The sequence below is a fragment of the Trachypithecus francoisi genome, unplaced genomic scaffold (assembly GCF_009764315.1).
Source record: "Trachypithecus francoisi isolate TF-2019V2 unplaced genomic scaffold, Tfra_2.0 Contig01474, whole genome shotgun sequence".
Lineage (NCBI taxonomy): Eukaryota > Metazoa > Chordata > Mammalia > Primates > Cercopithecidae > Trachypithecus > Trachypithecus francoisi.
Window position 1 is genome coordinate 4949314 of NW_022681435.1, and position 24776 is coordinate 4974089.

General features: G+C 43.8%; 1 protein-coding gene across 2 annotated transcripts; it reads left to right on the top strand.

Moving 5' to 3' along the window:
- The first annotated feature begins 319 nt into the window (after positions 1-319).
- SEC11C (SEC11 homolog C, signal peptidase complex subunit) lies at positions 320-19707 on the top strand. Of its 2 annotated transcripts, XM_033238804.1 has the most exons (6): positions 320-872; positions 10076-10185; positions 13409-13558; positions 16555-16674; positions 18458-18515; positions 19502-19707. In XM_033238804.1, the coding sequence occupies exons 1-6, from the start codon at positions 786-788 to the stop codon at positions 19553-19555; spliced, it is 579 nt and encodes a 192-aa protein (XP_033094695.1). In that variant the 5' UTR covers positions 320-785; the 3' UTR covers positions 19556-19707. The 2 variants fall into 2 exon arrangements, with proteins under 2 accessions (XP_033094695.1, XP_033094696.1); XM_033238805.1 differs by lacking the exon at positions 18458-18515.
- Positions 19708-24776: the final 5069 nt, after the last annotated feature.

Below are 24776 nucleotides of genomic sequence, written 5' to 3' on the forward strand. Positions count from 1 at the left end.
CTTCTAAATTTAAAACTTTGAGTTCTATTCCAGACTCATTTCCACTTAACCTTGGCCACGTCAATGAACCTTTCTGGGCCTCTGCCTTCTCGTGTATGAAATTAGGTGCTTATGTATTCATTTAATTAATATCCATTGCAACCCAACTGTGGTCAAGGCATTCAAAGATACTTCCTTGCATTCAAGTGGTACCACTCAAAACGCAGAATTCAGCGGCATCAAAGTCCAACCTCTTCCAAGCCCCGCCCACCTCACATCCATCTTTAGGCCCCGCCCCGATTCGGTTCAGCCCGCCCCCAGTGTTGAGGCACCACCTTTCCTCGCTGCAGTCATCCAATAGCCAAGATACACGGCTAGGTGATTTGCGAGCAGGAGTTAGGTGTCCTCTTGGCGCCTGACCAGAGTCGGGAAATTCGGCTTCTCTTGAGTAGTCCCTTCCCCGAGTTGGCCCCAAGGTATGCGGGGTCACTCGCTGCTCGACGTTCCCTCCAAAGGGTCGGACAAGGCTCAGGAGCCCTGTCGCTGCCCTCCCTAGGAGCCCTGGGTCTTCACTGGCCGAGGTGCCCGCCCCGCGGCATTCTGGGAGTGGTAGTTTTCTTCCTTCAAGTTCCTTCCTGGCTGGCCAGTGCCCAAGACTAGCGAGACTACGATTCCCAGACGCCCAAGCGAATCGCCGGTCACGTGGCCGCAAGGACGCGGGGCCGGTGGGCGGGGGCCGGCAGGTGCTCCGCTGCCGTCTGTGACATCCAGAGCCGGCTGGCCGCTAGGTCCCCGGAGACCCCGCCATGTTACGCGCGGGCGCCGTGGGGGCGCATCTCCCCGCGTCCGGTTTGGACATCTTCGGGGACCTGAGGAAGATGAACAAGCGCCAGGTGACGGAGGCGGGTGGTGAGCGCGCCCAGGCCGGGACCAACTGTGCTTGCGGGGAGTCGGGGCTTCCAGTGCAGGGCTTCGGGAAGGGCAGTTCCCAGTGACTGCGGCCGGGCAGCCACCCGAAGCTCCCGCGCTGGGCTCTCAGGCCCTGGGTTCTACGCCCACGTGTGGGCATGGGTGTGCACTTCCTTGTCCTGACAAGAGCACAATTAGGGGAGGGTGTAGGAAAGGGGAGAATAGAAACCCCGTGCTTTGGAATGTCAAATATGGATGAGAAAGCCACAGCCACGCTTGTGGGAGAGTTGACTATGTGAGCGACAGCTGTTTGCGCGTATTTGAAGGGCCACCCGGTGAAGAGGGAACCGACTTCTCTGTGGGGCTTCAGAGGCCTGACTGCCGGCGGGTGGAAGTGGCAGAAAGGCAGGCGAGAGGGAAGAACTTTCCTACAATGGGAGCTGTCCAGCGATGCCTCCCAAAGCAGCCTCTTTCCAACCTGGGCAGTTGTTTTTCCCCTGACCGTGGGTCGGGACTCAATAATGCTCATTGTGCCTAGAGAGCTCACAAGCCGTGCGCAATCATTGTGGACTCAACCCGTGTTTCCAGCGGGATTCCAGAAGCCTTCTCTAACTTCCAAGATGCCATCATTCTGGCCGCACTATGAATATAGGAGGCAGTGTAGGGTCTTTGGGCAGCTGGGGTGGTTGAATTCCCTCTCCTTTCTGAGAAGACCTCAGAGGAAAACGTTCCTCTTGCTCTCTCCTTAGCCACTTATTGGCCATCATCACTGTCTTTGGGTCCTTATCTCTTCACTATAAGGTTAAGAGTGAGTAGGGATTGGAAAGGAAGCCCTCTCAGTCAGGAAAAATAGGATTATGTAAGCTTCTAGGTAGAGAATTTGGGGGACCTGTAGGGCCTAAATATCACGGTGGATACTAATGCCACTATTACTACTAATAAATTGTGCTAAGAAAAATGGGACCTTCCAACCAAGGGATTTTGATTGTCTTTGAACATGGTATTAATCCTCATTATTTTGAGGGCATCCAGTTTCATTTGCTCCATCAGTTGAGATGTGGGGTGGTGCCCACGGGAGGTCACAACTACCCCCTTAGGCATAAGTGTTTTTTCCCCTCTCACTCTCCTCCCCCTCCCCCTCCCCCAAGTAAAATTTCAGACTAGTGCAGTCGTGTGGGAAAGTTTGATAATTTCTATTTCATCAACCGTGTTTAGGATGTGGTAGTGTCTAGGTGTGCACAGCTGATATACTCCTGTTTCTGGAAGATGAGTTGTAGTAGAGATTATCACTAGCTTAAAAAAGTAACTGCTAATGTCCTGAGCATTGATGCTGTTCACAAGAATGCCCTCCAGGAAGTAGAGCTTTGTTTAAAAATTTAGACTTAATGGCTGGGTTTTTAAAATGTCTCTAAAATTAGTACTGATCTACTGATGGCTGTAATTGCAGACTGTCAGAAAAGGCCCTCTGATGAGTGTATTGATCCCTAAACCACTTTGCCCTTTGAAAGATCAGTGTGTTTTTTGCTCTCAATGATAAGGCCTGCCAGCAGCTGGCTGTATTGCCTGTTTTGCTAGTCTTCTAATTAAAATTCAGCAAGCTCAAATCTACTGCTTCTCAGTACTTTTTTAAAAAGCTTTGTCCGTTTGCTTTTTTTTTTTTTTTTTTGTTCCTCTTCTTCCCTCCAAAATAGCATCTTATGACACCTTGTCAGGCCTGCATGCTCTACCAGTCTTGAAAGCAGGACCTTCTTTCTCTGCCACCCCTGCTTACTATTAAAGCAGGACCCACATGCAAGACAAGGGCTCTTTGTTTCTGCAGTGAGGAAGAGAGGAGGAAATACAGCTACTGGCAGTGCTGCTGCTGTCAGCCAGAATATTTGGTCTGAAATGTTTGCTTAAAACTCTTAGACATTGGCTGTTTCATCTTTGGTTGACGATGACTGAGTGTGGACTTACTTCTACACTTTGTATGCGCATTAAGTGCTGAGCATACAAAGTTGGTAGGCAAAGGTGAACAACAACAAAAGCACCCGTGAAACGTGGTGGTGGTTTTGTTTTTTTTAGACCCCAGTCAGCTTGTCAGGAGTTCAGTCAAAATTACTTTTCTGGATTCCAGGATTTTAAGCCTAGAATCTGATTAGTAGGTTTCTTAAAGTTAAGGTGTTGCAAGTATTATCTGTGGTTTCTTAGTTTGATTTTTAGATTTTTGTGTATTTGGGCATTTCCTTGGCAGATAGATGGTTTGCTCAAAGGACGTTTTTTTGAGGAATTGATTTTGCTTCCCCTTACTGAACTTTTCAAGCTTGGGAAATTATACGGAAAATATATTCTTGGTACGAGGTCTTTACTGGATAAGTGGCAAGATTTTATAATTTGCTTTTATCAGGGTGGAGCCAGATGGCTTGAAACCTTGTCTAAAAACGGCAATCTTTGTTTAAAACCATGGTTTGGGGCTTTCCTAATTGGATATGTAATTCATTATGAAACAGTGGTTATTTATCAAGTCCTTTAAGTCAGGCAGAGCAGCTGGGGAGGTTTTTGAATGTGAATTCCAGTGAACAACTTCTGCTTTAGCGTGACGTGACTTGTAAGGCTGATTTTACTTTAGAAGCAGTGTGTTGTTGTTGTTGTTGGTCACTCAATATTTATTGAATGAAGACATGAATTTTTTAAATCTCTTCTAAATGCTCACTTCTTTGCATTCTTAAATATTTGCTTTGTGATTTTTGATTTTTTCCGTTATGCTCTTTGAGCTTATGGTGAAATGGTGTAAAGACTTTGATTGTTTCATGGCAACTTTCTGGTAAATATTCTTCATTTGATGAGGGATAAAGGACTACATATTGGGTGCAGTGCACACTGCTCCAGTGACAGGTGCACTAAAATCTTAGAAACGACCACTAAAAAACTTAATCCATGTAACCAGAAGAAGCAGTGGTTTAACATATTATAGCCCAACACTTTGACAATGTCTGCTTAGCACTCCAGTTTCATTTTTCAGTCTCCTGGGAATATAATGATAGTTTCATAATTTGCTATTGACATAGTAGCCAAGTTGCTTTAAAAAATGGTGTGTAGGCCGAGTGCAGTGGCTCATGCTTGTAATCCTAGCACCTTGGGAGGCCGAGGCGGGTGGATCATTTGAGGTCAGGAGTTTGACACCAGCCTGGCCAACATGGTGAAGCCCTGTCTCTACTAAAAATATAAAAATTAGCCGGGTGTGGTGGCGCACACCTATTATCCCAGCTACTCAGGAGGCTGAGGCAGGAGAATCGCTTGAGCCAGGGAGGCGGAGGTTGCAGTGAGCAGAGATCATGCCATTGCACTCCAGCCTGGGCAACAGAGTGAGACTCCATCTCAAAAAAAAATAAAAAAGGGTGTAACTTTAATGTTGAATTATATTTATGTTCCTATTTTGATTTATTGCACCAAATACACTAACAATTATCTTAATTCACTTATGTCCTCACTTTCAGTTGTATCCTTCATAATTGCATCAAATTACCTATTGTTACAGTTTTAACATTAGCAAGAGACAGTTTTGAGCTCTGCTTTTCCTACCTTACATCAGTCAGAATACATTTTCAGAATAGAGAATAGTTTAAAGAAGAAAAGTCAATGACTCATAATTTCACTATCCTAAAATAGCCTCTCTTAGCATCTTGGGGCATCTCTTTGTGTTTGTTTTATCGTTTGGTGAGCTCCTACTGCAGCTTACATTTTTCACTCAACATACTGTGTTTGGTCGTGTCATTAAACTTCCTTTTTATTTTCCTCCCCTAACCGAACCCGCTTTCTCCTCCACTCCCATTGAGTTCTTTATGCATTGTTTTAAATAGTGGACTAATCTGCCATTTTCTTTTCCTTTTCTTTTTTTTTTTTTTTTTTTTTGAGATGGAGTCTTGCTCTGTCACCCAGGCTGGAGTGCAGTGATGTTATCTCGGCTCATTGCAACCTCCACCTCCCGGGTTCAAGAGATTCTTGTGCCTCAGCCTCCCGAGTAGCTGGGATTACAGGCGCATGTGCCACCATGCCTGGCTAATTTTTGCATTTTTAGTAGAGTTGGCGTTTCACCATGTTGGCCAGGCTGGTCTTGAACTCCTGAGCTCAGATTATCTGCCCACCTCGGCCTCTCAAAGTACTGGGATTACAGGCATGAGCTACACTGCACTCGGCCCCATTTTCTATTCAGTTATTTCCCTATTGTTGCTCATTTATTGCCTTTTCCACATTATTAGAATTAAGGCTGTAATGAATGTCTTTGGGCCATAATTCTCAACCTGCACTCACCATTAAAGATGGTTATTTTATCACTATTTATTCAACAAATTGAATACTTAACTTTTTGCCAAGCCTGTGTTGAATCTTGAGGATACAGCTATGAGCAAGGCTGAAATGATGCCTCCTTTTGTGGAATGTAAAGTCTAGTACAAAAGACACATTAGGTAATTACATGCTTAATTATGATGCTGATGAATGATATCAAGAAATACAGGATGCAGTGAGAATATGTAATAGGAAGACCTAGGCCGGCCAGAGTGGAGGTTGGCAAACCCCATTGCACCACCTGTTTTTGTAAAGTTTTATTGGCACACAGCCATGCTCTTTCTTTTACATATTGTCTATGGCTGCCTTCCTACTACACTGGCAGGGCTGAGTAGTTTCAATGAGACTACATGACCCGTAAACATAAAGTATTTACTGTCTAACCCTTTACACAAAAAGTTTGCTGATTTCTGGTCTAGCCGGTCAGGGCAGGGTTCTGTTGGGCACTGGCATTTAAAGGTGGATGTAGAGGTGAGTGTTGGTAAACTGAGGGGTCCAGGGAGGGAGCCTTCTGGATGAAGGCCCTGGGGTGGAAAGAAGCATGTGAGGTGGAAGCATGGACGGTACCACCAGTGCAGCTGGGGTGAGGCGAGCTTCAGCAGCTGAAGTGGGGCTGGGGGGATATATCAGACAGGGCGTTAGAGGCCATATTGTAGTTTAGTCTTCATCCTCAGAGTACTGGAATATAATCAAAGGGCTTTAGGCAGGGCGTAGACATGACCAGGTGACCAGATGTGCATTTGAAAACCAGTACAGTCAAGCACCATATAACGATGTTTCTGTCAATGATGGACCACATACACGATGGTGGTCCCATAAAATTATACCATATTTTTACTCTGCCTTTTCTATGTTTAGTTACACAAATACTTAGCAGTGTGTTACAGTCGCCTGTAGTATTCAATCTAGTAGCAAGCTGTACAGGTTTCTAGCCTAGGAGCAATAGGCTACACCGTATAGCTTAGGGGTGTAGTGAGTGACACCATCTGGGTTCGTATAAGTACACTCTATGATGTTCAGACAACAATAAAATCACCTAACAACACATTTTTCAGAATGTGTCTGTCATCAAGTGGCGCATGACTGCCCTGATTGTAGCACAGAGAATGGATCGGAAGAGGTGTGCATGGGCATCAGGAGACCTGTCATGAGGCTGTCACAGCAGCCTGATGGGCCCCATTGGTGATATTATGAGAGTGGCAGCAGTGGGAATAGAGAGAACTGTACAAACTCCAGACATGTTTGGAAAGCCAGAATGTATAGAATGAATGGGTACGGGGTGGCTCCAAACAGCAGGGCAATAATAATGTCATTTGCTGAGAGAAGGATCACTAGCACTGAAAGCTTTTGGAGAAGGTAAGTTTAATTTTGACATGTTGAGCAGGAGGTGTCTTTAAAGACATCTGGGTGAAAATGTCAGGTAGGCAGTTGGAAGTCTCTGAATTGGGAGTAGTTAGCATGATGGGACCAATGCCAGCATTCAGGTAGAGGAGGAGGTTCAGGTGGAGGAGGAGCAACTGGCAGGAAGACAAGAAAGTGGTCAGAAGTGGATGGCATGCCATTCTGGAAGGCAGGGGCCAAGGGTTTGAAGAAATGATCATGTGTGTTGAGAGCTGCTGGAAGGTCAGGTAAGGTGAGGGCCGACAGTTATCCTTTGGATTTAGTGAGCATGTGACTGATTATGTAGGTTGAGGACTGAATATAGATGGTGAAGAAGGGGAGCAACTTGGGGTAGACACTGTTTTGAGAAGAGCTGTGAAGGAGAAGAGAGAGTGTGAAAGCTGGAGGAGGATGTGAGGTGGAGGAAGGGTTTGCGATGGGAGAGTCTTTAGCTGATGGGAGGAGGAGCCGTGATTCAACTTTCACTGCACCTCAGAATCACCCCACCCCTCCCAGCGATCCAGCTGATCTGGGATGGACTTTCCAGGGCTTCCCCGATGATTCTAAGGTGCAGCCAAGGTTGAGAACCAATGGTATAGAGCAGTGGTTCTCAGCTGTGATTCCCACGCCAGCAGCTTTCGTGTTGCCTGGGAATGTGTCTGAAGTGCATTCCTCAGGCATCGCCAGCTGATCCTAGTGCACACTGATGCTTGCACGCTGCCGCTGTGAAGAACGGTCCATACACCCAGAAGTCAGAACCACATAGAACCACCTGGGAAGTCTCTATTTGAACTTCCTGAGTGTCTCTTTCAGCCTGACTTTTCCAGGCCTTATGTATTTATTTATTTATTTATTTATTTTTTGTGTGATGGAGTCTTGCTCTGTCGCCCAGGCTGGAGTGCAGTGGCCGGATCTCAGCTCACTGCAAGCTCCGCCTCCCGGATTTACGCCATTCTCCTGCCTCAGCCTCCTGAGTAGCTGGGACTACAGGTGCCCGCCACCTCACCCGGCTAATTTTTTTTGTATTTTTTAGTAGAGACGGGGTTTCACCATGTTAGCCAGGATGGTCTTGATCTCCTGACCTCGTGATCTGCCCGTCTCAGCCTCCCAAAGTGCTGGGATTATAGGCTTGAGCCACTGCACCCAGCCGGCCTTGTGTATTTTAAACTGTATTTAAACTGTGTTTAAAACTGTATTTTAAATTGTACTCAATGCTCAAAAAGAATTCATACCACCACATCCATCTCAGTTAAAATTAAATTTGGATAGTGGAGGAAAATGATGTTGCCCAGAGCCATGTGATCCAGGTCCTCACTCCAAACTTCATTCAAAAGGATGTTCTGGAAAGCTGGTAGGGAGCTAAGGTGGGATCTAACTTGTCTAACAGCACTGCCTCCAAAACACTAAAACTATATTAATAGCAAGGAGGTTTTAGAAGTTATCAGTGACTCCAGGATATGCCCGGGAAAGGAAACAAGATCAGCCAAATACTAGAAGCTGGAAAACAGATGGAAGAATGGGAACTGGCACAGCCAGAGAAAGCCAGGATCTGAGCGGCACTGGGGGAAGCTGTGGCTCTTCAGGTTTGTGAGGCAGAGATAGTCCTCAGAGACCCAGGAATTGGTGTCCCCAGAACTGGAGGCGAAGGGGAGATGGGGCTGAAATCAATTTGATTGGGTAGAAAAGCACAGAAGCAGTGAGACCCCTCGCTCTCCTGTCTTCCACCCAGAGGCCTCACCTTCCTCAGCAGAGCTCTGGGAGTTCATTCCCTGGAGAGGGGAACAGAAATCTCTGGAGGAAGAGCTGCCAGGCCTGGTAGGGTTGTGGCTCCCACCCTATAAGTGACTGTGCACACTGCATGCTGAGGGTAGAAAAACAGAAATGAGGGGTGAAGGACCTGACAGAACATGGGTCCTGAGGTATACACAGAGGTGAGCACAGGTGCCAGGAGAATAGGCACCTGCGGCCCGGTGGAAGGGGGTCATTGAACCAGTGGGGATAGACCCACGTGAGGATAGAGCCATTTTGGTTCCAGGGTGTGTTGCTGAGAGTGGGTGGCCCCAGTGGAGGGAAGATCTTTGGAGATGTGGATGGGGGCCCAAGAATTGAGATAGCACAGTGTTGATGGACCACCCACCTGGCTCTGCAGATCACCCCAACAACTGCAGGGGTTGTGAAGAGGAAGATTGAGGCAGGTACCAAAGTAAGGAGCCTCCCTGGCAGGCGGTGCTGGCGATGCCATGACGGGCTTTGATTTTGAGTGGTCCTAGCCACAGCAGCGTTAGTCCCTGTTGTGCCTGGAAGGAAGGCGGATGTTTGGGCTGATGGGTCAGCTCCAGCCTAACAGGGTGTTGGCACATGGGCAGGTGTTGTTTTCTCCTTTAGTCACTAGGAGTTGGCAGGTGCAGCAGGGAGCTGTCAGCAAGGAAGAGCCTGTGCTTCAGCTCGTGCCATGCTGCAAGGAGCGAGGCAAGCCCGGTGGGTCTAAACGCAGTGGTCTGAGGTAGAGTGGGTGGGCTTCTACCTCCTTCTCAGAGCTGATATAACTAGTGCTTATGCCCTAACTCGTGTGACCCGCCCACCTGTACTCTTTTTGTTTTGTAACGGAGTCTCGCTCTGTCGCCCAGGCTGGAGTGCAGTGGTGCGATCTCGGCTCACTGCAAGCTCCGCCTCCCGAGTTCATGCCATTCTTCTGCCTCAGCCTCCTCCCAAGTAGCTGGGACCACAGGCGCCTGCTGCTATGCCTGGCTAATTTTTTTTTCTATTTTTTAGTAGAGACGGGGTTTCACTGTGTTAGCCAGAATGGTCTCGATCTCCTGACCTCGTGATCTGCCTGCCTCAGCCTCCCAAAGTGCTGGGATTATAGGCTTGAGCCACTGTGCCCAGCCCCACCTGTGCTCTTAACCAAATATTTGTTATTTACCTTTTAAAACATTTATGAAAACTTTAAACATTAAGATGTTTAGAGTTTCTGTTCACTGATTTTAAAATGTCATTTTTAGATGCAGGATGATCTCATTGCCAAGCACTATAGGACTCGGAAGCTTCCGTTTGAGGCTAAACGTAGTTCTAGGTGAATCCACAGTGTGCGGATCTGGGTGAGACCTGTGCTCACCATGCTGCACTGTGTCTGGGAATGGTCTTCATCGGGAGGCTCTGGTGGCAGGCCTTGAGTAGCGGAACTCTCTAGGGTACAAGGCGCTGGGAAATCCCGAAGAGGTGATGAGGGCCTCCTTGAGGCTTTAACAAGACAGGCCTCACAGATTGCTCTTTTTTTCCTCCCCTCTCTCTCACTTAAGGAGAGAGATTTGCCAGGCTCTTTCCAGGGACAAAAGTTGAAATACTGCAGAATTTTGTACCTTGTGTTAGTTTCCTGTCCTAAAATCGTGTCTTTGGAAAAGTTTGATAAGTGCATCTCCAGCTTCAGGGTGGTGGGTCTTCTGCTATTGGTTTTCACTGTGGTTCCTCTTTTTCATTCCAGCTCTATTACCAGGTTTTAAACTTCGCCATGATTGTGTCTTCTGCCCTCATGATATGGAAAGGCTTGATCGTGCTCACCGGCAGCGAAAGCCCCATCGTGGTGGTGCTGAGGTAGGTCCCCCAGGCTGGCCTCCAGCCAAAGCCTCCATCACAAGGCTGCCCTGGGTCTGAGGAGCGGGGCAGCCTAAAGTGAAAACCTGTATGACAGCTGAAATTCAAGATTTTAATTGGATAAATTATTAGTCTTTATTGATACCTATTTTGAGAATGTTTCTTTTTTTCTGGCTTTTGAAAAATCTTATCTTTCTTAGTAGACATTTTAGAGCTTTAACCATGTTGATGCTCGTGCACTTCAAATGACAATTTAATAATATGGTATTCATGCATTATTTCTATACAAATTGATTTTTAAACATAACTAAAAATGTTACTTCATTTTCTTTGTACCAAACAGGCAGGGCGTCTGTATCCCCAGTGCGTAGCATTGTGTCTAGTATTTTTTTCAAGCTTCTTCAGTAATACTGGTGTATTGATGGCTACTATCTTCTTGAGACTATGATGCTTATAACAGTACAGCATGTTTATTTTAGAAAAGTTACCACTAGAGTTAACTTCACACAGCCATAAAGCCATCCAAGGGGAAAAACTTCACATCAATTTGAAATCAAATGGCCGTGTTTGGGAACTAGTAGGTGCTTCAAGATGCTGTCTGTCTGGCGTGTCTTAGATCATCAAATCTGTTGTTTTCAAGGTGGCATGGTGGGCTGTGGCAGTAACTTGGGCAGAGTCACAGCTTACCAGTACAGGAGCCGAGGCCAGAACATAGGGCTCTTAGCTCCCATACCAGTGCCCTTTCCCTCCACCGGGCCTTGCCACCACCTTGTGGGGCCATAGCCGTGATCCACGCCCCACCAGGCCGCCCTCATGTGCTTGGCCAAGGGGCACACTTCTAGAGATGGAGTTTTCATGAATTTAGAAGACTGAGGACAGCCTAGCTCACAGCAGAGCTGTGCGACCTCCGACCCACTCGTGTTCACACTGTGCTTTAGGGAGGCCCCTAGCGTTGGGGTGGGTAGATTAGGAGTGGGGAGAAGGGAAGTACACTCATGGATTCAGGAAAGCTGAGCCTTGCTTCACATGTAACAGTTCCTCGCTTACGTGTTTTATGTGGTTACACTTCCTGGTAAGAGTTCATGTGAAGGAAGGATTTTAAGGCTTTTTTTTTTTTTTTTTTAAAGAAGAAGGAATTTAAAACCTCAAATTTAGATGGACCCTCTCCTTTAACAGACAAGGAACCTGAGGCCCAATGAGGCCAGGCCTCAAGCATCTCCCAGTAACTTTTGGCAGAACCAACACTAGATCTGAGATTTCCTGGCCTTCGTCAGATTTCACAGACACACTTTCACACAGGAGCTGGTGTGGAATTGCTGCACTTAGGGACGGTTTTTTTTTTAAAGCATTCTTTGTAATGGTAAAGCAATTTGGTTTGTCAACATAAACCAGTGACATCCCTAAGGGATGTGTGGTTTTGGGGGGAATCTGGCCCATGAGGAAAGCAAGTAGACATTGATATTAGTGAAACGTTGAAAAGAACTGCTCTCCTGATAGGACATGATAGTGACCCTTGATGTCCACCCTCAGGACACCTATGGCCTCTGTCGTCTGTGCAGGGATCTTTTCCCAGCTGCAGTTCTCTTACACCGTTACTTTTCTATCAACATCTTCCCACTGTATCTTCAGGAATTTTGTTGAAGGAGTAAAGATGAGGCCACAGATGAAGAAATTATCTTAAGCATTTTAGCTTTTTTTTTTTTTTAACCCTGAAACAATTACGTTTTATTTTCAGAAGAAGACAAAATAGAATTTCATATTGGGGGACAGAACAAACTCAAATTTGTTGACTGTGATGTTTTCTCTTAAGTCAGTTGTATTTCTAGCCCTTTTCCCCTGTCATTCAGATTGGCTGATTTTGAATGCTTCATCCATGACTATACTTAGTGGCACTGGTTTGACAGGCTGCATTTCTCCTTGCCACCTTCTGCACCTGCTGAGATGTTCGAGGTGGGCCAGGCTGGAAGGAAGGAGGGCAAGCTTCCCAAACTCTTGTTGGGAGCCACGGTTTTCTTTGTTTCTGCTAGAGCTCCATGGAGCTTCAGTGGTTCATTCTCCTCAGGTTCTTCCTGCTCAGCAGCCGTTACTCGTCCTTGGTTGCACAGCCCCCTGTGTTTCTAGGTCTTATTCTCTCATGTATTAAAGCAAAGAATTAGCACACACATATGTGTGTGTGTGTGTATATATATATAATATATATATATATAATGAACTTTTCAAATTTTATCTTCCAGCATATTGCAATTTACTTTGAATCCACCAAAGATTTTGGCACAGGTTTAAATTGGTATCATGTGGAATTGTTTATTGACTTCCACAATAACCCAGTCCATGTTTGTTAGAATTGGGCTTTTGTAGAATATGGTGGAATTCTCCACCATGTTCTCCTGCTGCTGCAGGAGGCAAAGGACTTGGGTTCCCGTTTTGTCCCAGCCTCAGTTTGGCATCAGGGTGGGTCGTGCTCCCCAAGTGCTTTCATGTGTTCCTCATTTCTTTTTTTTTTTTTTTTTTTTGAGACGGAGTCTCGCTCTGTCGCCCAGGCTGGAGGGCAGTGGCCGGATCTCAGCTCACTGCAAGCTCCGCCTCCCGGGTTTACGCCATTCTCCTGCCTCAGCCTCCCGAGTAACTGGGACTACAGGCGCCCACCACCTCGCCCGGCTAGTTTTTTGTATTTTTTAGTAGAGACGGGGTTTCACCATGTTAGCCAGGATGGTCTCGATCTCCTGACCTTGTGATCCGCCCATCTCGGCCTCCCAAAGTGCTGGGATTACAGGCTTGAGCCACCGCGCCCGGCTCATTTCTTAAGTAAGTGTTGCAGTATCCTAAGTGCTGGGGATCTGCTCTAAAACGAAAGGATTGCCCTAGATGATTAGCTGTAAGTTCTGCAGTTCTGGAGGAAAACACTACTATATTTGTAGATGCAGGACTTTTTTGAAAGCTAAAAATTGGTAGCTTTTACTTCAGAGTTGACGTTAATCCTGGTTTCTTTTCTACCTGATACCAACTGCAGAGGGTTCTGCCAGTGCTCATGACACATTAATGTCAGTAGAAGTCATTTCCTTTCGCACATGTTACTACCTTGAGCAGTCAGAAGGAAGCCGCAGTGGCTTGTTTTATAGCTCCTGAGACCTACTTGACTATTGAGTTTCACCTCTGACATGTTTATTCTGATCACCTTTTGGACACAGGGTAATGCTGATACCGACTTTGTGCTTCTTTCTAGTGGCAGTATGGAGCCGGCCTTTCACAGAGGAGACCTCCTGTTCCTCACAAATTTCCGGGAAGACCCAATCAGAGCTGGTGAAATAGTTGTTTTTAAAGTTGAAGGACGAGACATTCCAATAGTTCACAGAGTAATCAAAGTTCATGAAAAGTAAAGAGGCTTATTTCTTTTTGGTTTTGTTTTGTAAATTTTTGGTAGATTCATGGCTAATTAGAAACTAGTAAAAGCACAGGATTATGTCGTGAGTGCTGCCATTTTCTCACTGGGTGACTTTGGACCAACTGCGTAACTCTTTCTGTAGGATGAGAGCTGTGGTCGTTAAACCCACAGTAACTCACAGAGTGATTATGAGAATGAAGTGAACTAATGTTTACTAAAGCAATTCAGAAACTTAAATTGCTGCACAATTGTAAGGTGTGATATATTATGACATGGTAGTTATTTGAAGGAGTTCAAAGAAAATCAAGTCACACTGCAACAGAGGACGGTTTTGATACGAAAATTATTTTCTGAAATGCAAAAAAACTAGCTGTTTTTCTGTGTTTAGCCAAAGTGGCATTTTCAGCAGTAATATTAGTCCTGGATGGATAAAAATTCCTTTTCCAACTCATCTCATGATTTGGTCATTGCATATTCTGCGTTAATTTTCCATTGCCACATCCCCCACTCCCCAAACAGCCTTGCTGTTAATACCAGCCATGACTTACTTATTAAGATCCTTTCCTGGAACCGGAAACATTTACTTCTTGCTCAAATATATAAAGTTCTCATGAGAGAGTACTTCACATGATTAGTAGAAGTGTTACATTTCATATATACTTGGTTATTCATTTACCTTTATGCAGCTTAGTATGGATTTTTATCTGTATGAGTCAGAATTAAATTTAGGTATGCCTAGGTATGTTTTTTAATAACGGAGCATTTCTCACTCTATGTGTGTGTGTGTTTGAGTTTGAGAGAGAGAAGTAACTACTTGTACATATCTGGTATTAGATTCGCATTCCATTCACTGCTTCTTTTTTTGAGATGGAGTCTCACTGTGTCGCCTAGGCTGGAGTACAATGGTGTGATCTCCACTCACACTGCAACTTCCGCCTCCCGGGTTCAAGCGACTCTCCTGCCCCAGCCTCCTGAGTACCTGGGATTACAAGCATGCACCATCATGCCTGGCTATTTTTTTTTTTTTTTTTTTTTTTTTTTTGAGACAGAGCCTCGTTCTTGTCTCCTAGGCTGGAGTGCAATGGCATGATCTCAGCTCACTGCAACCTCTGCCTCCTGGGTTCAGGCAATTCTCCCTCAGCCTCTCAAGTAGCTGGAATTACAGGCACGCGCCACCACACCTGGCTAATTTTTGTATTTTTAGTAGAGATGGGGTTTCGCCATGTTGGCCAGGCTGATCTCGAACTCCTGACCTCAGGTGATCCACCCGCCTCAGCCTCCCACATTGTTGGGATTATAGGCGTGAGTAACTGTGCCCGGCCCATTTACTGCTTCTTCACAAGTGTACCCCACAGATATTGATATTTATTCACTTCCCATTACTGTAAACATGAAAACAATCCAGTTTCAACCTGTGCTGATACACTGGTCCTGTGCTAGCGGCTACTTGTTGCCTACCTGTTAGATTCCTGAGGAAGAAGCGTCCTCAGTCATGATGTGACAGTACTTGCACTGACTGACAACTAATTTCTAAAGATGATCAATTCTTCCAAGTTGAGGAAATGATTATTTGCTCTAATTTGCATGAATTATGAGAAACTGTCAGGATTTTTATCCTGATTTCATAACCATGTCTGCAACTCAGCTTGCTCTTTTTAATATGGTTTCAAATCTTTGGGGGTTTTGGCATTTTATTCCATTATAATAGTGCATTCTTTTTTCATCTGTCTTATTGAAAGAAGACCCTCTTTACAGCTCCATAATACTACAATATTACGTTTCTAGAGTCAAGGCTATCTGAGCACCAGTTTAGAATGCTTAAAACGGGTCCCACATGTCACTTTAACACACCGGTGTTATGCCATTTGTGATTCTTGTTTCCCTGCAAATTCGACTTTATACTACCGTGGTCAGTGGTGAAGGAAATAATGCAGTAACAAATTGTGCATTTGGCAAGGAAAAGGAAATCTGAGGACAGCCTAGAGCACACTTGCATTTAAATTACCTTGTGCTCAAATCTGTGTGATCTAGGATTAAGTTTATATCTAGAGTGAAGAGGAATATCATCCATGTTAACAAATTGGTCTATGAGGCTGGGCGCGGTGGCTTATGCCTGTAATCCCAGCACTTTGGGAGGCCGAGGCTGGTGGATCACTTGAGGTCAGGAGTTCTGGACCAGCCTGGCCAACATGGCAAAACCCCACCTCTACTAAAAGTGCAAAAATTACCTCGGTGTGGTGGCTCACACCTGTAATTCCAGCTACTCAGAGATTGAGGCAGGAGAATCGCTTGAACCTGGGAGGCAGAGGTTGCAGTGAGCTGAGATGGCACATGGCACTTCAGCTTGGGTGACAGAGCAAGACTCCATCTGAGACAAACAAACACACAAACAAAAAACCAAATTGTTCCATGAGGTCTAAGAATGAAAACAGTTCAAGTCCAGCACAGGTTGTTAAACCAGCTTCATGTCCTGACTTCTGACCTATTCTGACTGGAAGTGAATGAAGTGAGCCTGGAAAAGCTCCTTGTCAATAGTGTTTTTGTGTATTATGAATCTGGACTTGAAAGAATTGCACAATGGTGATTCACATGATTTTATCCACTGATGAATGACACGAATACACTTGTTTACAGGTTAAAAAAATGTTAGGTCCTAGTATATTCGTCATTCCCAGAAGCCATGTGGTGAGAAGGAATTCTTCATTGTGTGCTGTGCTGGAAGCAAATTGCTGCCCTTGTGCTTGGTCGTGGTTTTTGTTGTCACGGTTACTTGAGTGTTTTGGAATTTAAGTCTACAAAATTGTCATTAGATTTGTGCTTCAGTTGAATGGTTGTCTTAAGCAGTCATCTTAGACTAAAAGAAGGTCAGGTTATCTTTGTTTTTCTAAATGTTCCTGTCTGACAGTAAAGTCTTAGATAAACTAATATTTTTGTAAATGATGCTGTGCTGAAAATAATTTTTGAGAGGACATTATTTTGCTTTCCAGAGATAATGGAGACATCAAATTTCTGACTAAAGGAGATAATAATGAAGTTGACGATAGAGGCTTGTACAAAGAAGGCCAGAACTGGCTGGAAAAGAAGGACGTGGTGGGAAGAGCAAGAGGGTGAGAATTCACCTTTAAGTTATATAGAAGGTTATGGAAAACACTTAGAAATGAAGAAATTAAATGGATAGGCTGAGTCGTTAATTACAAATATGACATATCAGGAGAGTTCTGAGCAGTTCTAGTTTATCCTTTGAAGACAAATACAACTTATAAATTCCTAAAGACCTAAAATCTAAAACGGAGCCCAATTATCTGTATGATGGGTTCAAATCTGTTTAAAAATAAATCCAGCCAGGCGCAGTGGCTCACACCTGTAATCCCAGCACCTTTGGGAGGCCAAGGCAGGAGGATCACTTGAGCCCAGGAGTTCAAGACCAGCCTGAGTAACATAGGGATACCCCATCTCTATTAAGAAAAATTAAAAAAAAATTTGTTCTTAAAAAATGAATAAAAAGAAATCCTCACTGAGAGATTAGTTATTTGCGGATTTTAAATAACCATTACAAGAAAGTCTCCCAGAGATAACCACTGTTGAACGTTTCAGGGAATGCTGTAGATACTCTCTGGGCTGGTTATGTGTGTTATGCATATATATAATTTCACTTAGAATTTGATTGTTTTTCACCCAGCAGGAAGTTGGAAATAGCTTTTCATGTCAGATCTACATCTATATCTTTTTAAGTGGCTACAAGCTGTTTTATTGTGAATAAAAATTTATTTAACCAATCCCCTTTTGGTGGACACTTAGATTATTTCCTATTTTTTGTAACTAGAAACATTTCTGTGATACATCTTTTAGTATTCATCTTTGTATAGTTGTCCAGCAATGAGTTCTGCTTCTGATTCACATAACAGAGAATGTGTCCTCATTAAAAACCAAAAAAGGGAATTCTTCCCCTCTCGGCAACCCGTTTTATGTAGAACAGACGTAGAAATGTTTTTTTTATCTTACCTAAATCTCACTAGCTTTTTAAGGCTGGAGAGACTGGCTACCATTTTGTAAGATTTAGCATTATCAGTCAGATTGTGGCTTACAGCTTCTTCCTACTCCTTTAACCATTTTTCTTTGTTGCGTTTTCACTTGAATATCTCCGGGGGGACCAGGAGGGCTTCCAGTTAGTCCATCCTGTCTTTCTAGACACTGTGGTGAGAGACTTTGGATAAGAGAGAGGATGGAGCTACTGATTTGTAAAAGACTGGAAGGTACTATGGGTGTGTTACCTGGTTTCCCATGAGCAGAGGTGATTGAGACCTGGGTCCATCTGATGACATATTGCTGTTAATTTTGTCAGCGTAATCATTGGCTGGTTTCTGCACTGAACCTCCTCTCTCTGGGATCATAATCATATTTGAGTATAAGTTATGGTATTCACATTTGTATTTGCTACCCAATACATTTATTTGTTATATCTGACAAGCACTGGGAAATCAAAATAATTATTTGCATTACAAACTCATTACTCATGGGCTTTGAAAGCTTTAACAGCAGTTTTTATATAGGCTCTCTGAATCTTCTCTTCTAAATAGAAACTAGATTTGTGAAAGTTGCCTCATCTTTTTGTATAAGCGGCTTAACTATTTTAATTGTAGCAAGTGAAGACAACCAGCATCACTATCTCAACTCAAGTGCCTACTTAGAAAACTTGTCCTGGCTGCCAGTGCTGATGCTCCTTACTAATAAAGCTGTTTGAGACAGGGCTGAATACATCCTTACAGCCCCGGTCAGTGGCATTCCCACGTACGATTCATTTCCTAAGACTGATTTATAGTATTTTCAGATGTTGCCATCATCATGTTATAAACAATTTTTATATCTTTTGCTTTTTATCCCACAATTTAGGTTTTTACCATATGTTGGTATGGTCACCATAATAATGAATGACTATCCAAAATTCAAGGTAGGAATTTATTTGTGTCTATATTTATTTACTTAGTTAAATATTGGAGCTTTTACTTGTGCAACTGTAAAGAGGCAGTCTTCTTAAAACTTGTTGCCATTAATAGGCCTGCAGAATATCTATAGTTAACCACAAATTAATGTAGTCATTTAAAGTAGTAACATTTAAATTAATTATTTAAAATAGCTACTTTCCCCCTGTGTGTTCATGTTCTAAAATGGCATTTATCTAATTGTTGCTTTTTATTATGGAAATTTTCATACACACACAAAAGTAGTCCCATAAACTAGTAATGCTTACCTCTCAACTTCAACAAAAATGGTATCTCTCTCTCTCTCTATATATGTGTATATATATGTGTGTGTATATATCGTATATATGTAAATGTGTGTGTGTGTGTGTGTGTGTGTATATATATATGTATATTTTGGACGGAATCTGGCTCTGTCACCCAGGCTAGAGTGTAGTGGCATAATTTCAGCTCACCGCAACCTCCGCCTCCCAGGTTCAAGTGATTCTCCTTCCTTTGCCTCCCTAGTGGCTGGGATTACAGGTGCCCACCACCATGCCCAGCTCATTTTTGTATTTTTAGTAGAGACAGGGTTTCACCATGTTGGCCAGCCTGGTCTCGAACTCCTGACCTCAGGTGATCTGCCTGCCTTAGCCTCCCAAAGTGCTGGGATTACAGGCGTGTATCTATATTTTTTTAAAAAATCACTTGACAAACAATGGGAAACCTGCGTAGGAGTAAGCGCTGCATTTGCTGTGTTTGTTCGTTGTCTGATCTTCAGTCCATCAGTATATATTTGGGTTTTTGATCATAATGTGGCATTGAACAGCTCATTTAGAGAACAAGGCATGGGGGGAAGAGGTAATCTTTTGATTCTGTCCTCAGCCCAGTATTTAATGGACTTCATCTGAATACATTTACAGACCAAATTTCTTTGTAGACCTCACAGTGATTTTCCATTGTGTTTTCTTTCCAGTATGCTCTTTTGGCTATAATGGGTGCATATGTGTTACTAAAACGTGAATCCTAAAATGAGAAGCAGTTCCTGGGACCAGATTGAAATGAATTCTGTTGAAAAAGAGAAAAACTAATATATTTGAGATGTTCCATTTTCTGTATAAAAGGGAACAGTGTGGAGATGTTTTTTTCTTGTCCAAATAAAAGATTCACCAGTAAAGATGATTTTCTTTTGTGGAATCTGATTTGAATCTGCTCAATTTCTCTGCCAATTGTGGGAAACTCTACACTGAGTGTGAGGGTCTGCACCACTTCAAGAACCAGGCAGGCTGTTTAGGGCCTGGCCTGCTAGTGGGGCAAGGCATGGTCCACATGTATAGTTGTAATGTCTGAGTTTCAAAAGTAAAATTCTTAATATAATGACATTTCTGGGGGGAAACAAAGAGGCCCTTAAAAGGACATAGTTTCTTATTAAAGTATAATCTGAGAAACTAAGAAAGCCAAAATCTTTTAGAAGGAAGGGATGTAATCTGCTTTGTTTTGTGGTATGATATATCTTGAGCTAGTTTGTTAAATTATTTGAAAAGTGTTTAATAAATTATTTAAAATGGTGCATATGCCTTTGAAAAACTGCAAAAACTCCAGAAGGGTAAAAGTTGAAAATTGCAAAAACTACAAAAGGTCTCTTTCCCCAGTCTTCCCTTTCCGCTTACCAGGGATATCCACCATTAAATTAGATATTTGCACTCTATATAGTCCTGCGGAGAAAGTAGACCCTCTTGCAAGTATTTATCAAGCGCTTTTACCCAGCCACTGTCTGATGTGCTGGAGGTACGAAGTCCCTGCCCTGACGGAGCCCACACTGGAGTAGGAGGAACAGATAACACACGAGCCTGTGATTTCAGGTACTGGTCATTGCTATGAAGAAAGATAAAGCATGTTAAGCAGATAGAGGGTGACAGATGACACTGCTTTTCAGATGGAAGTCAGAGGAGACCTCTCTAAGGAGGTGACATTAAGCAGAGTTGAAAGAAATGAGAGGGAGTGGAGCACATAAATCCCGGGAAGTGCATCGTAGCCAAGTGCAGAAAAGGGAGTGCCGTTGGCGGGCTAGAGGGTTCTCACACTTCAAGGAGTACACAGCCACCTGTCTTGTTCACTGCTGATGCGGACTCAGGAGGTTTGGGGTGAGCCTGACTTGACGCACTTCTAACATGCTCCCAGGGGATGCTCATGCTGCTAGTGCCCAGCACCAAAGCTGGTGCCCACTTCGCATAGTGAAATATTAGAGGAATCAGAAGGAGGCCAGTGATGTTTTAAAATGCACTCTTCAGTTTTACTAAAATGTTCTCTTTTCACCAAACACAATGCTGTTGACATCCTTTGAATCAGGACTTACAAATATACCTCATTCTTTTGCATTTGTTCAATTCTGATCTAAGAATTTAGAAGCCCTAAAAGTCACTTAACCACCTATGTGGCCTCAGGCGAGTTAACTTCACTTCCCTTAGCCTCAGATGGAGGATAAGAACTGCATTTACTGAATGGGGCTGTCGTGAGCAATAAGCCGCATGGTCCTTGACACGTCCACAGTATCCGCTCGACAGACGTTCCCTATTGTCGCTCATTTTTTCCCGTTCAGTGTAAGCCTGTGTCACACCTGTATGGTGAATTTTCCTGAGTGAGCGCCTGGCTTGGTAAGGACCAGCGGGAGTGATCTGTTGGGGACAGCTTGCCCTTTAAGCCTTTCTCTCTGCTAAAATAGGCTATTGCAACAATAATGGAACTGTTGAAATCGGCAAAGTCAAAGAAAAGAAGATTTACAGAATACTTTCTAAAAACGTTATTCCCTTGTGCCCTGTAATAAATTATTTTCTTAAGAAAAAATGGATTTTTTTCCCCTTACCTAAAACTGATATTTTAAAATGTTGGGTTAAAATCGTATTATTTTATCATCTTCTTGGGCTTCTGTAAATTTTTAAAAAAACTCTTATCATGGCTAAGCTTTTTGGTAATTCTTTGAACATGCCTAACATTCTGAAGTGAACTTTACAAAGACACCTAAGAACCCTGACAGGGCTCAGCCAGTGCCATTGAATTGTGGATTTTAGTGACAAAGGTGTCTTTTGACCACCCTGATGCTGTTGGTCCTTATAAAATGGGAGCGATGGCAATTAGTGTGGGACTGAAGTTCTTTTATCTGGGGGTCTCAGTTGTAACCTCAGTGTCTGGAACATATCAACACGAACCAAGGATGTATCTGAGCAGACAAATCCGCACTAGCGCATCCAAGCTGCTTGCAGTTTATTATCAGGTAGAACCTCTTATTGGGAGCTTTTCATTGTTCATGTGACACATTTCTCACATGGTTACACAACTGCTTTTCCACTTCGCAATAGCTTAGAAGCATCAGAGTAGAGGGTTTCTGGTAGACAATGGCCAGACAGGTAATACCCACTGAGAAGGAAGAATACAAACTATAAAAAAACAGATGCAAGGATTTCAGGAAGCAGCCCGGTGTATCCACAAAGGCGACACTGTGCTATAAGAAGACACTTAGGAAGAAGTTAAATGGCATTTGCCATACTGCATTTGAGATCAATTTAGGTTTTCATCCAGATTGGAAAGTTTCTACTACGGGGTAGGGTGAGCTTCAGTTTTTTCAAGAGGTGAGTGGTGGAACCTGTGGTTGATTTCCTAAGCCACAGGCCTGAGTCCTGCTCTTCCACCGCTTTCCCCCTTGACAATATGTTAACATTATGCAAATGCTAGAAAAACAGCTCCTGCAGACATGCACAAACACTCCAACAACCAGATTGTGGGCACTAAATCGCTCTTCTATTGAGATTCTGGACCTGCCACTGTCCCAGCAAGTTTGGGCAAATGAAACATTGTTGGGAAGAGAAGGAAGCCTAACCTTTCTAAGTTAGCAAGGAAGGAGAATTTCTAATTTAGAGGAAGCAAACCTGGGCATCTGGTCTTTAAAAAAAACCTCCCTAGGTGACTAATGTGTGGTCAGTATTGAGAACCACCGAGAAACAGACGTCTGCACACATTAGTTGAGAATAAATGTGATTAGGATGCTTGACTGTTCCTATCTTCCTTCTCGGCTTCATGAAGTTATTTTCAGATTGCATAAGAAGAAACCAGAAACACACTGCATCTATGTGTCATCCTTTCACCACCATTTCCCCCACTAAGATGATGCTAACCTCTCTGGATGGTCACTTGATTTCCAGGTGAGCCCTCATCTTACAAAGTAGCCTTTGGCCCAGGGCACTGGGCGATCAACTTAGTCTCATCCTGAGCTTCTGGGCTGAGATCCATCCTTTACCACTTGTGTTCATCAAGTAATCTATTTCTTTTTGAGTCAGAGTCTCGCTCTGTCGCCCAGGCTGGAGTGCAGTGATGCGATCTCGGCTCACTGCAAGCTCTGCCTCCCGGGTTCACACCATTCTCCTGCCCCAGCCTCCTGAGTAGCTGGGACTACAGGCGCCCACCACCATGCCTGGCTAATTTTTTATATTTTTAGTAGAGACAGGGTTTCACCGTGTTAGCCAGGATGGTCTCGATCTGCTGACCTCGTGATCTGCCCGCCTTGGCCTCCCAAAAGGCTGGGATTACAGGCGTGAGTCACTGCACCTGGCCAGGTTCTCTTCATTTCAAATGAGGAGTATGGGGTGGGGTAGGATAGAAGGAGGAGTTGGGAGTCACACCATGATTTAAGCCCTGCCTCAACCTACCAAACAGGAAATCTTTAACAAATTCGGACTCAGTTTCCCTATCTCCAGAATTAGCATCAGATCAAGAGTTTATTGGATGCCTGGATTTAATCAAACAGCTTTACTATTTCTTCAAGATCACTGAGTTTGAGTACTTAGAATTAATTAAAGCCCCCCAATCCTCTTGAACACTCTACTCTATTGTCTTTGGCCATAAAATTCTACCTATATTTTCTCTGAATTTTAAGTCTCCCTGCCTAGATTGTTGCAGACATATCCTATGGCAGGGACATTTTTTCCCAGGGACCTTGCTTTTAGCTGCATGAAGCTTCAGGATGGTGCAGGGGGACAGAAACTTCTTTTACACTGAGTCTTGTTTCTGCGCCAGTTCTGTGCCAGGAGGGCAAAAAACGCTAGCTACACATGTGCTGTGGCCAGGCCTTCTTTTGTAGGATTCCCTCTGGCCTCGCTCTCTTCTACAGTCCCATCACCCAAACACTCTCTGTCATCTGCCTCTTCTCAGGTTTAGTGATTTCCCTACTAGTGTTTAGCTTCTGCCATACTGCAGGACATTTTCTTTACTAGGCCTTATTTTTGAGAGCAGTTTTAGGTTCATAGCAAAATTGAATGGAAAGTATAGAGGTTTCCCATATACCTCCTACCCCTACACAGGCACAGCCTCTAGTACTTACCACCCCACCAGAGTGATTCATTTGTTACAATCAATTAACCTACACTGATGCATCATTATCACCCGAAGTCCATAGTTAACATTGAGATCCACTCTTGGTGCTGTACATTCTGTGGATTGGGACAAATGTGTAATGACATCTATCCTTCATCATAGCACCACACAGAATAGTGTCATGGCCATAAAAAAATTCCCTGTGTTTCACCTATTCAGCCCTCCCTACCTTCAACCACTGATTATTTTACTGTCTCCAGAGTTTTCCCTTTTCCAGTATGTCATATAGCTGGAATCATGGTATGCGGCCTTTTCAGGTAGGCTTTTTTTTTTTTTTTTTTTTCACTTAGTAATGTACATTTAAGTTTTCTCTATGTATTTTTTTTTTTTTTTTTTGAGGCGGAGTCTTGCTCTGTCAGCCAGGCTGGAGTGCTCTGGCGCAACCTCAGTGGTGCAGGTTTTTGTATGGACATCAGTTTTCAGACTCACTTGGGTAGATACCAAGAAACGATCCACAATTGGTGGATCATACGGTGACTGTTTAGTTTTGTAAGAAACGGCCACACTGTCTTCCCAAGCAGGTGTACCATTTTGCATTCCCGCCAGCGATGAATCAGCTTTTGTTGCTCTACTGCCTCTCCATAATTTGGTGTTCTCAGTGTTTTGGATTTTGGCCATTCTAATAGGTATGTCATTGTTTTAATTTGCAATTCCCTAATGACATATGATGTTGAACATCTTTTCATATTTATTTGCCATCTGTATACCTTGTTCTTTGGTGAGGTATTTGTTCAGGTCTTTTGCCCTTTTTTTTTTTTTTTTTTTTTTTGAGACAAAGTCTCACTCAGGTTGGAGTGCAGTGGTATGATCTTGGCTCACTGCAACCT

Coding starts and splice junctions, on each gene's coding strand:
- SEC11C (XM_033238804.1), top strand. CDS start 786: ATGTTACGCGCGGGCGCCGTGGGGGCGCATCTCCCCGCGTCCGGTTTG. Junction 873..10,075: donor GGAAGATGAACAAGCGCCAG/GTGACGGAGGCG, acceptor TTTTCATTCCAG/CTCTATTACCAGGTTTTAAA. Junction 16,675..18,457: donor GTGGTGGGAAGAGCAAGAGG/GTGAGAATTCAC, acceptor CCCACAATTTAG/GTTTTTACCATATGTTGGTA.